At 38.5% G+C, this 12101-nt stretch overlaps 1 protein-coding gene across 1 annotated transcript in view; it reads right to left on the bottom strand.

Annotated features, from left to right (window-relative positions):
- Positions 1-11838, bottom strand: part of rasa3 (RAS p21 protein activator 3) — a 78260-nt gene extending 66422 nt beyond the window's left edge. Inside the window, exon 1 of the mRNA XM_088333737.1 lies at positions 11614-11838. Coding sequence (XP_088189863.1) covers positions 11614-11668 — 55 coding nt within the window. The 5' untranslated portion in view covers positions 11669-11838. The remainder of the gene's footprint in view (positions 1-11613) is intronic.
- Positions 11839-12101: the final 263 nt, after the last annotated feature.

Below are 12101 nucleotides of genomic sequence, written 5' to 3'. Positions count from 1 at the left end.
CCAATTGACGATCAGGGCTATCATTGAGAATAAGGCGATTGAGGCGATTAAAGCATGGACATCTTCTAAGGACTTGACAATTCTTGCAAAAGAAGGTCTTAAAATCAGCTTCAACATTAATCCTCCGTTACTGTCTTTTCCACCCTCTGCATCCCACCTCTACTTCACTCGACCATGTTAAGTCATGTAACACCAAAGGTAATTAAAATGTCATTTTTATTGATTGATAATGTTATTAAGTCATAGTCACATACATTACAGAAGAGTTGTACTTACTATATACTATCTTTTTACTTTGAAGATGGGGTGCTTCGTCTGAGATGTGTTTAAAAAGCTGAAAGCAGTATTTTTTTTCAAGTATGTGTTAACAATGCCCAACTGAGTTCAAAGAGCCTCGATATTCTTTAATCCACTCATGAGCCTAGTATGTTACCTCGACGATCTGATGGTGTTTGCCCCAACAGAGGAAGTTGCACTCCAAACGCCTGCAGATGGTGTTTACTCGCCCCAAGGAAGACAACCTCAAGCTCGCACCCAAAAAGTGAATAAAGTATCTATCTATCTATCTATCTATCTATCACTGTGCCTATCTGCTTTTATCTTACTTTTAGCAACTCTGTTTCAGGACTGGCTACACACTAGGAAGCGGGAAAGAAAAGAGGGGAGGAGGGCTGGAGAGTGATTTCATGCTTTTTCCCGGGATTTTTTGTTAGTGTAGCCAGAAAATGGTAAAAGTAAGAAAAGGTTTGTTTTTAAATACAGTGCAAATGCTAACCCAAACCACAAAAAAATGAAAAGATTATTAGTACTTGAGGAACGAGTTGACTTAGGCTGCGGTCATGACTTCAAGCCAGGAGGTGGCAGCAGAAAGTTGCAAAATTTCAAGTTGCAGACACCACCTTTAAAGTTTTTATCAGAGGTACTGCCATACCAGGGGTTTGGAAGGCATTAGCTAATTAACATAGGTTTCTATACCCTTTTATACCGTAATTTAACTTTGTTATCCACACCTCAAAATAGAATAATGTTGTATCCGGAGGGGTTTACGGAATTGTTCAAAATACATTACAATTATAATCATCCAGACCATCTGAAAACATTTCGACTTACTGTCTTTTCTGGCCATATGGACACACACCCACGCTCCCTTGACGACCCTACTGAGGAAGTAGACCGGGGCAAAAGGTTGTTTTCACAACACATTGTCTTTGAAATCAGAACTAAAGTGAGGTCTGCGTGCTTGTTATGCCTCAGCGAGCAACTAGAGGTCACCCCAAGGGCGCCATCACATCTCACAGGACATCTGAAGGGCAACACCAATGAGTGGTGTGATCCAAAACCTTTATTTACATATTCCTACCCCGCATGCTGGCTTAAGTGCTGCCTATCCTTGCTATTCCAAGTAGCGGCTAGATGACTTACAGTAGCCGCAACACAGCCTGCATCCAAACAGTCCACGCAAATGTTGACACAACTGTACTTGCTTTCTAGGACAAGTCACACAAAACAAACCGTATCTATTCGTGTACAACATTTCTTTGGGTCCAAATGATGCATTTTAAGTATTGTATATTACCGTATATCAGTCAGGTGAAAAATATAACTGTCAACAATCACAAAACATTGGACGTAACGAGACTCAAACCGGGGTCACGATGTTGAAAGCACTGACTCCTGACCACCAGATAACCAGTGATATAGAAAACATACAAAAAGGCACTATACAAACTCATTATCACACTATTTTTATTAACAGTACCAGAGACAAACGTTAGAAAGTGGAGAAAACAGAAAGTCGTCCTTAAATATATGAAGTAACACAAAAAAGGGAGGGAAACCACTCTTTGGTGCTTCTTAGGGGTGCTCGTGATCTACTGGTGGAGCTCAGAAGAAGTACTGGTAGATCACAGGAAACTGTACACTGTGTTTTATATTTGTAGGGACACGCTGCCATCTGGAACTGTGCATTGTTAGTTATTATTTCTTTGCAAAAATCACTAGCCTGAAAAGAAAACCGACTTGAGTCGCGCAGTTGGCACGATTTATAATTTAACAGTTATATTCTATTTTGATTAAACACTTGGATCCATTTTAACATTGAGACATATTGTCAGCATTCCATTACATGAATTAAGATTTTTTTTAATACAACCTGCCCTTGAATCTTCTTACAATTGGATTCGTTTATAGTTTAGTATGTACAAAGAATCCACAAATATTTCAAGATGGCTTCTGTTTTCTCCATTCTCTAAAATTAATTTCTGGCACTGAGTGAAAATAGTGTGGTAAAGAGATCGAATGCAATGCCTTATTGTATATTACCTGATCACTAGTGTTAGAAATGTTAAGATCTGGGGCTCTCACCGCTGATATCTGGGTTCAAATACCGTTCTATACAATGTTTTGCAATTTTGGTCGGTGATGTTATTCGAGTACCTACAGTAATCATTCCACTAACGTACTTGTAAACATAAAGTATGCATTTCGTATCTAATTTTCCGGTATATAAGTTGCACCTTCATATTTCCAGCCAATTTGTGTTTTTAGGTGCATCTTATAGTCCGGAAAATATGGTACTGTACTTACTGTGTCCGCAACACAGCCTGCATCCGAACAGTCGATGCAAACGTTGACACAACTGAATTTGCTTTCTAGGACAACTTACACAAATTGTATTTATAACTCATACACAAGTCTTCCCATGAAATAGAGAAGAAGTCTGCTTCACAAGCATTCCTCACTTTTCTTATTCGGTCTGGAAAGGGGGGAGGTTGGGGAACCTCTGTTAGACAGCTGTGGACAGGGTGAGGAAGGAGGTGGGGAGAGAAGTGAGGGGTTTTAGTTGAGACAAACACACTCAAGCCTGCCAAAGTCACATAGCCGGAGGCGCCTAAATTCAGCTTTATTAGCACATTACCGCTTCATTTGCTTGACTCTTTATGTTTCATCCACTATGTTGCATTCTCATAAGATTCAGAAATACACTCGATCTGTCAAGAGGATATCAAGCGATAGTAAATGATTGCGTGCTGCTGGCACATTGACATTTATAGGCAGGGAATAGTCCGACTGGCATCAAGAGACAGATTCTCATAGCAATCCGAATAACCCAAATACAAGGCCTTTAAAGATAATTATTATTGCAAAGTCGAAGTAGGAAACACATCATGATCAGATAGAAGTTGTTTATTTAACTTATTTAACATTAATTAAAGGATGATTTCACATGACAAAATCAACAAAGTACAATGCTTGTTTGCTATCCCTCAGAAAATGAGCTCCATTTCTACGTATCTTCACGTTGTGCTTAAATATATAACATGGATGGATACAATTGTTGCACCCACTATACAGTATGTCACAAAAGTGAACATCACTGAAGAAACATTGCTTTTGACACAATGAAAAGTAGTCTATAGCTAGTATCTATAGCTTATATAGCGGTGTAAATTTATCATTCCCCTAAAAAATTCAAAATATAGTCACTAGTAGCTAAACTACTGGTTATAAAAATGAGTACACCCTAATGTAAAAGGTCCTGAAGTTCAAAATTTTGTATGGCCAATATGATTTTGCAGAACAACCTTAATCCTCCTGGCCAAGGATTTCACTAAAGCCTCACAAATTGCCACTGGAATGCTCTCCCACTCCTCCTCCATGACAACATGACTGAGCTAGGGGATATTCCAAAACTTGTGCTTCTCCACCTTCCGCTTGAGGATGACCCAGACAGATTATTTGTCCCTTTGTCCTTTAACCCAACTTTCTGGGTTTCTATAAAAAAAAACATCCAAAGTTGGTTGATTTATGAACTCAAAAATAAATACATAAATATGTGTTTATAATAACTCCGCCAAAATCTTTTCAAGTGAAAAACAAAATATCTGGGTCATTTTGTACAAAAAAAAAGATTTCCTTTTACCCCTTCATTGAAAAAAAATATGCCTTTCCTTTTAGAAATCACCTCAAAAAAGAACTGCCAAAGGAAAGTACATTTAGGCACTTCTAATACTACATCGGGTTTTGGATATTAAAAAAAAACCTCTGGCGTTTGGCTGTCGTATTTTAGTTTTAGTTAGCACCTAAAAGCCTTTATTTTTTTCAAAAGCTGACCATGCGCCTTATAATACAGTGCGCCTTATATATGGATCAATATTAAGTCGCGAAGTCTAAGTGCAACTAAGGCAAGCAGCCGACGACTAGATTTTCCCCCATTTACAGGCTCGCATAGGCTAAAGGGGCAAAAAAAGCCTGCAATTGGCCGAAAAAGATGAAGGTGAATCACACGTTGGGTTGCACTACGGCGTAGGTGCGCCTTATAGTGCGGAATAGAGTCTACGGCATAGAGAAAACATGTTTTACTATTCTGTATTTGTAAATATTTTACTCTCCTGGATTTACTACACTCACGGTTGTGAGAAGACCATGGTTACGTATCATTATTGAACGTGATGGCTGCAAGAGAACTTAGGTGAGCTATGCGGCTTTTTATTTTCCCGGTATCTTGTTTTAGAACGATCTTGATGTTTCTGTGATGAGTCTATTTTTAAACTAAATTCAATTCAAAGTGTTTATTGTCATATGCAGAGTAAAGAACCCCGTTTCCCTGCACAATAAAATTCTTACTTTGCTGTCCACAGAGTTTCCAGCAAAAAATAAAATGGAAACTAAGAAATGTTTGGCATTTCTTGAATCCCAAGACTTTAACCTTCCGAATTATATTTGGAACGATGCATTTGAGTGATTGGTGACATCGTACAGACACTGTTTCCGTACATGTCTGAGACACGTATTTGCTTCTTTGCAAGCTTTCGGAATGTTAAGGGGCTAATAAGTTTGACTGAACTATCTGACTGTTTTGTCGACGTTCCCATTGTAGCGCCTTATAATCCGGTGCGCCTTATGTATGGAAAATATAGGACCAAAAACTATTTTTTGGGGGTGCGCCCTATAACCCGGTGTGCCTTATAGTGCGGAAAATACGGTACATTCTACGCTAGTAGACTTAAAACTACCCTTGGTAAATGCTAATTGTATCGCTATAACTAGCATGGCTGGGAATACAAACTTATAGGGAAGGGTAACCACAATTGTAAACACAAAAGGCATCCAACCTGTTTTCACGAGTTGGGTAGAGGTGTATCATAGGTGAGATAATTGTATTATGGTCTATACCTTAAAAACCACAGGATATGTGTCCTTTGCAAATACAACCTATGGCACTATCTGACAGAGCTCTGAGAGACAAAGTCTAACCACTCCTGTCCCTGTCTATGTCTCACCACATCTGCTACATATTAGCTTGATGCCATGCAGGAAAAAACACAATTCCTCTTGTAGTCTAGCGCAAGCCAATCAGGAAGAGAATTGGCGGGTAGTTTCCTGTTTCCTGTTTTACAGACAGTACCGATTCCCAGTCCTTTGGGTTACAAAAACCGTCAGCTCCTCCGGTAATCTCGGGAGAGTCATCAACTGCCAGGTTGTCTCAATAGAAAAAAAAAAGTTCAGGTCTGAGTCATTCTCCAAGCACATGCCAAAGACAATGTGTTGAAAACAGCGTGATGCAATCGTTGTACAGGCTGCTTACAAGACGGCTGCGAGGTGACTACACTTTTTAATGCAGGGGTAGTCATTCTCTTTTTAAGCTAAAAGCTACTATTTTCAAATAGCTTGAAGGACTACCAGTTTGAAATGCATTTCTAAAAGAAGAAGTTATCCTAATACTATGGTGTTAATATGTCTTATTACTTACTACCAGGTTGTAATTACTAAAAGTTGAGTTAGAACAGGCTTGGTTAACCCACTAAAAACTGGCCTGTTATAAATCAAATTTCATAGACCTCAACAATGACCCTATTTTTAAAATATTTACACAGGCTACTGGGTTGTTCTTAGGGGGCTACCAGGTGCCCGCAGGCACAACGTTGGTGACCCCTTCTATGGATATTCTGGGTCATAGCATTAGGAAAATCATACTTTGGCTTTAATGGTTACCATGGTGATAATGGTCGAAAATGCCAATTACTGAGATTACCCAGAACTCATTAAACCAGGACTCGCCACCTATTTTTAAGAGCTTCTTTTTAGTGCAAGTTTGATATGCATTTATAAAAGAACACCATGTTGTGTCATCTCTATGTTGTTACTATGTTACTACAATGTAAAAATATTATATGTAGGGTTAAAATAGGCTGGAGTGACACGGTCGCTTTCTTGTGTCCCGTTTCATCTGGAGGGACGAAAGCATGACCAACTTGGATGCCCAAGTGCTTAACTTGTTTGGGTGTTTGGAAATTTGGGTTGGCCATGGTCAATTCTTTTTTTTTTTGCTAATTTTTCCTTTTTTCTTTTCTTTGCTTTGTGTATGTGTTCGTCTTGCTGTCGGTCACCCTCTCGAGGGATATGACCAGGGTAGATAGATAGATAGACAAAATTGGCTCAGTCACAGACAAAAACATCATGCCAGTTGGAAAGCAAATTTCCGTGAAAAACACCATGACTGATCGCAAGTGAGCTATTTCTAGAACATGTCCGCAGACAATTGTGTTCTTAGGGGGGTATATGGTTCTCACGAGCACCATTTCAGGACCCTTGTTCTAAAAGAAGTATTTTCAAACCTCTTTAAAAAAACTGAATATGAAGTAAAGTTAATTTCTTATCCTGTAAAGTGGAATTATGTCTGTTGTGATTGGCAAAAATGTAAGCAGAAAAAATGTAAAAGTTGTTTTTTATTAAAACTTGAGTCACTGATAACGAGTACCGATACCTCCGGTCTTTTGTCACTCAAAGAAGACGACATTTCTTCTAACTTAGTTGAATGTCGGGATAGGAGAATAACGATACAGGTATCAATATCAGTGACGTTATCAGCTGCTATTGAGAGGGTGTTTTAAAATTAGGGGGGAATATTTTGAAAAAAAAAAATACAGCATCTGTAAAAAAAAAATCCTCTCATTTTACATTAAGTAATTGTTTTAACTTGGGATTTTAGAAAGTCAAAAATATTTCCGACAATTTAAGTTTGTGGCAATCAGACATATCTGAATATTTTTGGGGGACATTCAAGCATTACTGTTATATTATAATGGGAAAAAAATGCATAATTCATTTCAAAAATGTTGGAAAGAAGATTTCTCTCATTTGACGCTTGTTTTTTATCGTTTTAGGGGGTTTTGATATAAAACCTATTGATGTAAAATATATTGAAATGAAATGATCTGCATTTATATAGCGCTTTTCAAGTCAATGACTTCCCAAAGCGCTTTACATTGTGCTTCACATTTCCCAATAGCGGCCATGATCTGTGCAGCCATGTAAGGGGTAGTGGGGTTTCAGTGTCTTACCCAAGGACACTTCGGCATGTAACACGGACAAGCCGGGATTCGAACTGGGATCCCTTAATCCTAAAACGATCGCTCTACCTCCTGAGCTACTGCCACCCCAATATTAAATTAGTCTTTATTGTCATTGATAACGTAGCAAACATAGTTTACAATGAGATTAGACACGGTAATGCAGAATAAACATGCAATCATATAATTAAACGAGAAAAATAAGATAATAATAGAATATTAAGATTGCTTGGTTGAGCTGGTAGACTGGCCTAAGTGAACAGTGCAAGAAAATAGTGCAATATGACATTAGCAGCAATGTATTTCTGACATAGAGTAGAAAAATACAATATAAATACCCTTTTTTCATACATAGGCAAGATACATTTACAGTATATATATGTTTTCCATAGTCTTGTGTGCCTGTTTAGGATGGTGATGGCCCAGGGCAACTGTCAATAAGTAACTGAAATAGAGTAAAAAAAACAGAAAGGAAATGCAGCCTCATTTTGTCTAATCCCGACTTCTTTTGTCTACAGTGTGTCGTCATTTTATTTACTTTCTGTCCCTCCCCGAGTCCCTTCTGTCGAGCGTTTGGAGTCAAAACAATCCGGCCAGAGCAGGCAGGATGAATGGCATGCCAGATGTCAGGAGATTTGTCCCTTATTGACCACGAATAACAATTACAACACTGTCATGGACGTGAGTAAGCCACTGAATACATTAGAAAGGGGGAAAAAAAATATATTGGATGTAAGCTTTATAGCACAATAATGATTACAAAGGGTGAGGGGCGGGGCTTTTGACCTCATTTTGGTGCATTCCAAGCAAACATGAAATCGCCTATGTGACAATCTGATAATATTACTTGATCTAAAAGAAGTTAAACTAAATACACTTTTTATTCACTTTTATTCTTATTTTTGCACAATTTTGCAGCTTATGTTATTTCACTATTTTCATTGCACCATTTTCTGATGGATTTACAACTCAGATTAATCTACAAACACTACCTTGTAAATATTACCTATACATCCCGATATTCTCATTTTTAATCTTATTTTGACTTTAAAGTCTTTGTTACATCTTTATCCTGGAGTGCCACGTCAAACCGGGAATTTATTTTTTTTTTGCGTTTTTTTTTTTACTTTTTGGATTTTTTTTAAATGATTTTTTGTAAAATAAGAATTTTTTTTCACGATGATTTTAAAAAATCCTTGGACGAACACAATTATTTACTATGTTCTAGATCATTTTTTTCAATTTAAATATCTCATCTCATTAGCCGTACCGCTTATCCTCATTAGGGTCGCGGGGGGGCTGGAGCCCATCCCAGCCATCTTCGGGCAGTGGGCAGGGGACACCCTGAACTGGTTGCCAGCCAATCGCAGGGCACACCGGACAGACGACTCATTCGCTCATTCACACCTAGGGACAATTTGGACCGGCCAATTCACCTGAAATGCATGTTTTTGGAATGTGGGAGGAAACCGGAGTGCCCGGAGGAAACCCACGCAAGCACGGGGAGAACATACAAACTCCGCACAGAAAGTCTGGAGCTGGATTTGAACCCACGACAGGTTCCCATGACATGAACTGTGCCGCACAAGCGCTAACCACTGCGCCGCCGTGCTGCCCTCATTGGTCCGGCCAATTAACCTGAAATGCATCTTTTTAGAATTTGGGAGGAAACTCACGCAAGCACGGGGAGAACATGCAAACTCCACAGAGGAACGTTCAATCTCAAAACCTCAGAAATGTGCCGCGGACCCGCTAACCACTCAGCCCCGTGCTGCCCGAGACTAGAACTATTACACGTAAAATAAGTTGAATATTTTAGCCAACGGGATATGATTTTATTTTTTGCAATGTAAGATTCTAATTTTGTAAAACAAATGAAAAAACAAATTAATTCTCAATCCATTGGCAGAAACTTTTGCTCCTTTTAAGTAAAGGTTTTCTCATTTATTAGTAAAATTATCTTATCCAGTAGACAGTTAACTTGTTATCATTTTAGGAAATGTTTTCTATCGGCTTGATAAGACGATTTTGCTTATTATTTTATTGTTTAATCAAAAAAAAAAAAGAGTTAAAATACCTAAATTAAGAATAAATACTGCCGAGAAAGGCAATATTTTCCGCTAATGGAATAAGATTTGTTTTGCAGAGTAAGATTTTAATTTTTTTATAGCTTAGTCATTAAACACAACGAAAAAATACATTCTTACCCTAATGGCAGAAATATTTTTTGTTTTTAAGAACCAGTACTGTATAAAATGTCTAGGTTTGAGGTCAAATTTATCTTAAAAATAGGAATAATTATCTTATCTTGCTGGTTGCTGTTTTTTGTTTATTATAGAAATGTATTCAAACTACATTAGAAAAATTAATACTTAAAATAAGCCAAACAATCAACCAGCTGCTACGTATATAACATCATTTTGCTTATTTTAGGTATAAATTTATGTTTTTCTCACTTCACAAAAAAAGTCAAAATATCTAAAAAAATAAATTAAAATGCTCCTAAAATAAGCAACAATTTCTCCCAATGGGGTAAAATCCTATTTGTTTTTTTTTTTTGCAGTTTATAATTTAATGCCATAATCGTTGGCACAATCATCGATTACAACCTTTTCAATCCACATTCATTCAGTCTGGTTCACATGTAGCCTGGAGGCACCTTGTGCTTCATGCACCGGAATGATCATTTGCTAAAAAGGGTCAAGAAAGCTTCAACAGAGCTTTTACTGTAAGATGCTTTCACAGCTTCATTCATAACAAATAGCTCAATGCATTTACAAGGCAAACCACAGGAGAGGCGTCTAAATATAGCCAGCTTTTCCAACAGTCTATGAGAGCGATGGGCAAACTCGCTGGCCACATTCAGTTAAAAAATTTAGCAGTGTGGATGCGCCAGGAGGACACAGTGATTGATTGATTTGTTCGATCCAATACTTTGGCAATGCATGAAGAAATATTAGATCCTATATTTTCTATACGTATTCATCAATGAATACGTATGCTGACATTTATTTCAACATGATATGTTTCCCCCAGGACCCCAGCACTTAAGAAATTTTTAGAACTGTTTATGAACAGACCATTTTATCAGATCGGTTTGAAAAAACTCAGAATTAAAAAAAGTATTATATGCTGCCACTTTTTAAGCACTTAATTTGATAATATGCATTTAAAAAAAAACGCCAAACGCTAAAGGTTTTCTTTTGTGTGTGCATGACATATAAACAGCTAGATGGATTGAAAATTAAAACGTGTTAAAAACAAGTCTCAAACACTGGAAAATGATATCAAAAATTACATTACATTATGTGAATATACACACTGGAGTACATAATATTATGTGAAATATATATTTTTATGAAGGAGGCAGCTACTAAGGGACACTGGCGACATGAATGGCACCAAAAAACACACACACACATATATAGTAAATAGTATATCATATATATATATATGTGGTTAGCGCGTGTGCGGCACAGTTCTAAGGTCTTGGGAACCTCCTGTGTGGGTTCAAATCCAGCTACCAGACTTCCTGTGCGGAGTTTGTATGTTCTCCCCGTGCTTGCGTGGGTTTCCTCCGGGCACTCCGGTTTCCTCCCACATTCCAAAGACATGCATTTCAGGTGGATTGGCCGGTCCAAATTGTCCCTAGGTGTGAATGAGCGAGAGAGTTGTCTGTCCCTGTGTGCCCTGCGATTGGCTGGCAACCAGCTCAGGGTGTCCCCTGCCCACTGCCCGATGATTGCTGGGATGGGCTCCAGCACCCCCGCGACCCTACTGAGGATAAGCGGTGCAACTAATAAGATGAGATAATTATATATATATATATATATATATATATATATATATATATATATATATATATATATATATATATATATGGCACACAGGCCATAGTTTGCTCACCCCTGGTCTATAAAAACTACAACGTGGTAGCTGTTTTAATAAAAACGACCATGAATATAGTCAATCTACAGATAAATATTAGATATTTAATGCAGTTTCCGTACACGTGCAGGCAAATAACAATCATTGCAACAGACGAGCGGATCTCGTCTCCCAGCTGCTACATTCCCACAGTGCGTGGAGAAGTCCTCTTTCTTTTTTGGTTATACACTACAGTCTACACAGAAACGCATGTGATTTGAATTAGAATAACATGAACAAGATCTGTCCCCGGCCCATTCATAAAGGAAGGCTGAAGCCATCCATAGAAGCGTTTGGGATTGGGGGTTGGGGGATTTCTTTTTCTCTCTCTTACCTATTTTAATTTTAACGCTCTGGAAAACCCGCAGACCTTCCTCCTCCACCGCCATGCTCTCAGTGGCTGTCCCTCAGTTCCTTGCAAAAAAAAGCTTCCTCCACGCTGGTCGCTTGCAGCGAAGGGAAATATTCCAGAGGTTTTGCACATCTAAGCGCGCATAGCTGCAAAAAGCGCTCCGAGGGCGAGATAGAAACAAGCCGATTGAGAACAAGAGGAGGACCGCTACGGTTCTCTGTCCGTCACGCAGCAGCAGCAGCAGCAGCAGCGGAGGGGCGGAGACTTAGTTAAGCCCCGCCCACTCCATGAGGCGAGCAAGTGGAGAGGAAGTCTTAGCGTTATAATCAAAGGGAAAAAGAAAACAATCGAAAATGATCTACCTGGCATAGGAGTCAGAAATTTTTTTTAGGCAGAGAGATACTTTCTTGTTTCTAGTGGGGGCTACTAGTCTAATAACATACCTGTCAACCTCCATGGCTCCATGCCCT

The sequence above is a fragment of the Urocampus carinirostris genome, chromosome 4 (genome assembly GCF_059441175.1).
Source record: "Urocampus carinirostris isolate Australia breed hairy pipefish chromosome 4, RoL_Ucar_1.0, whole genome shotgun sequence".
In the NCBI taxonomy this organism is placed as follows: domain Eukaryota; kingdom Metazoa; phylum Chordata; class Actinopteri; order Syngnathiformes; family Syngnathidae; genus Urocampus; species Urocampus carinirostris.
Note: the sequence above shows the minus strand (reverse complement) of the source record. Positions and strands in the feature narration are given on the sequence as shown.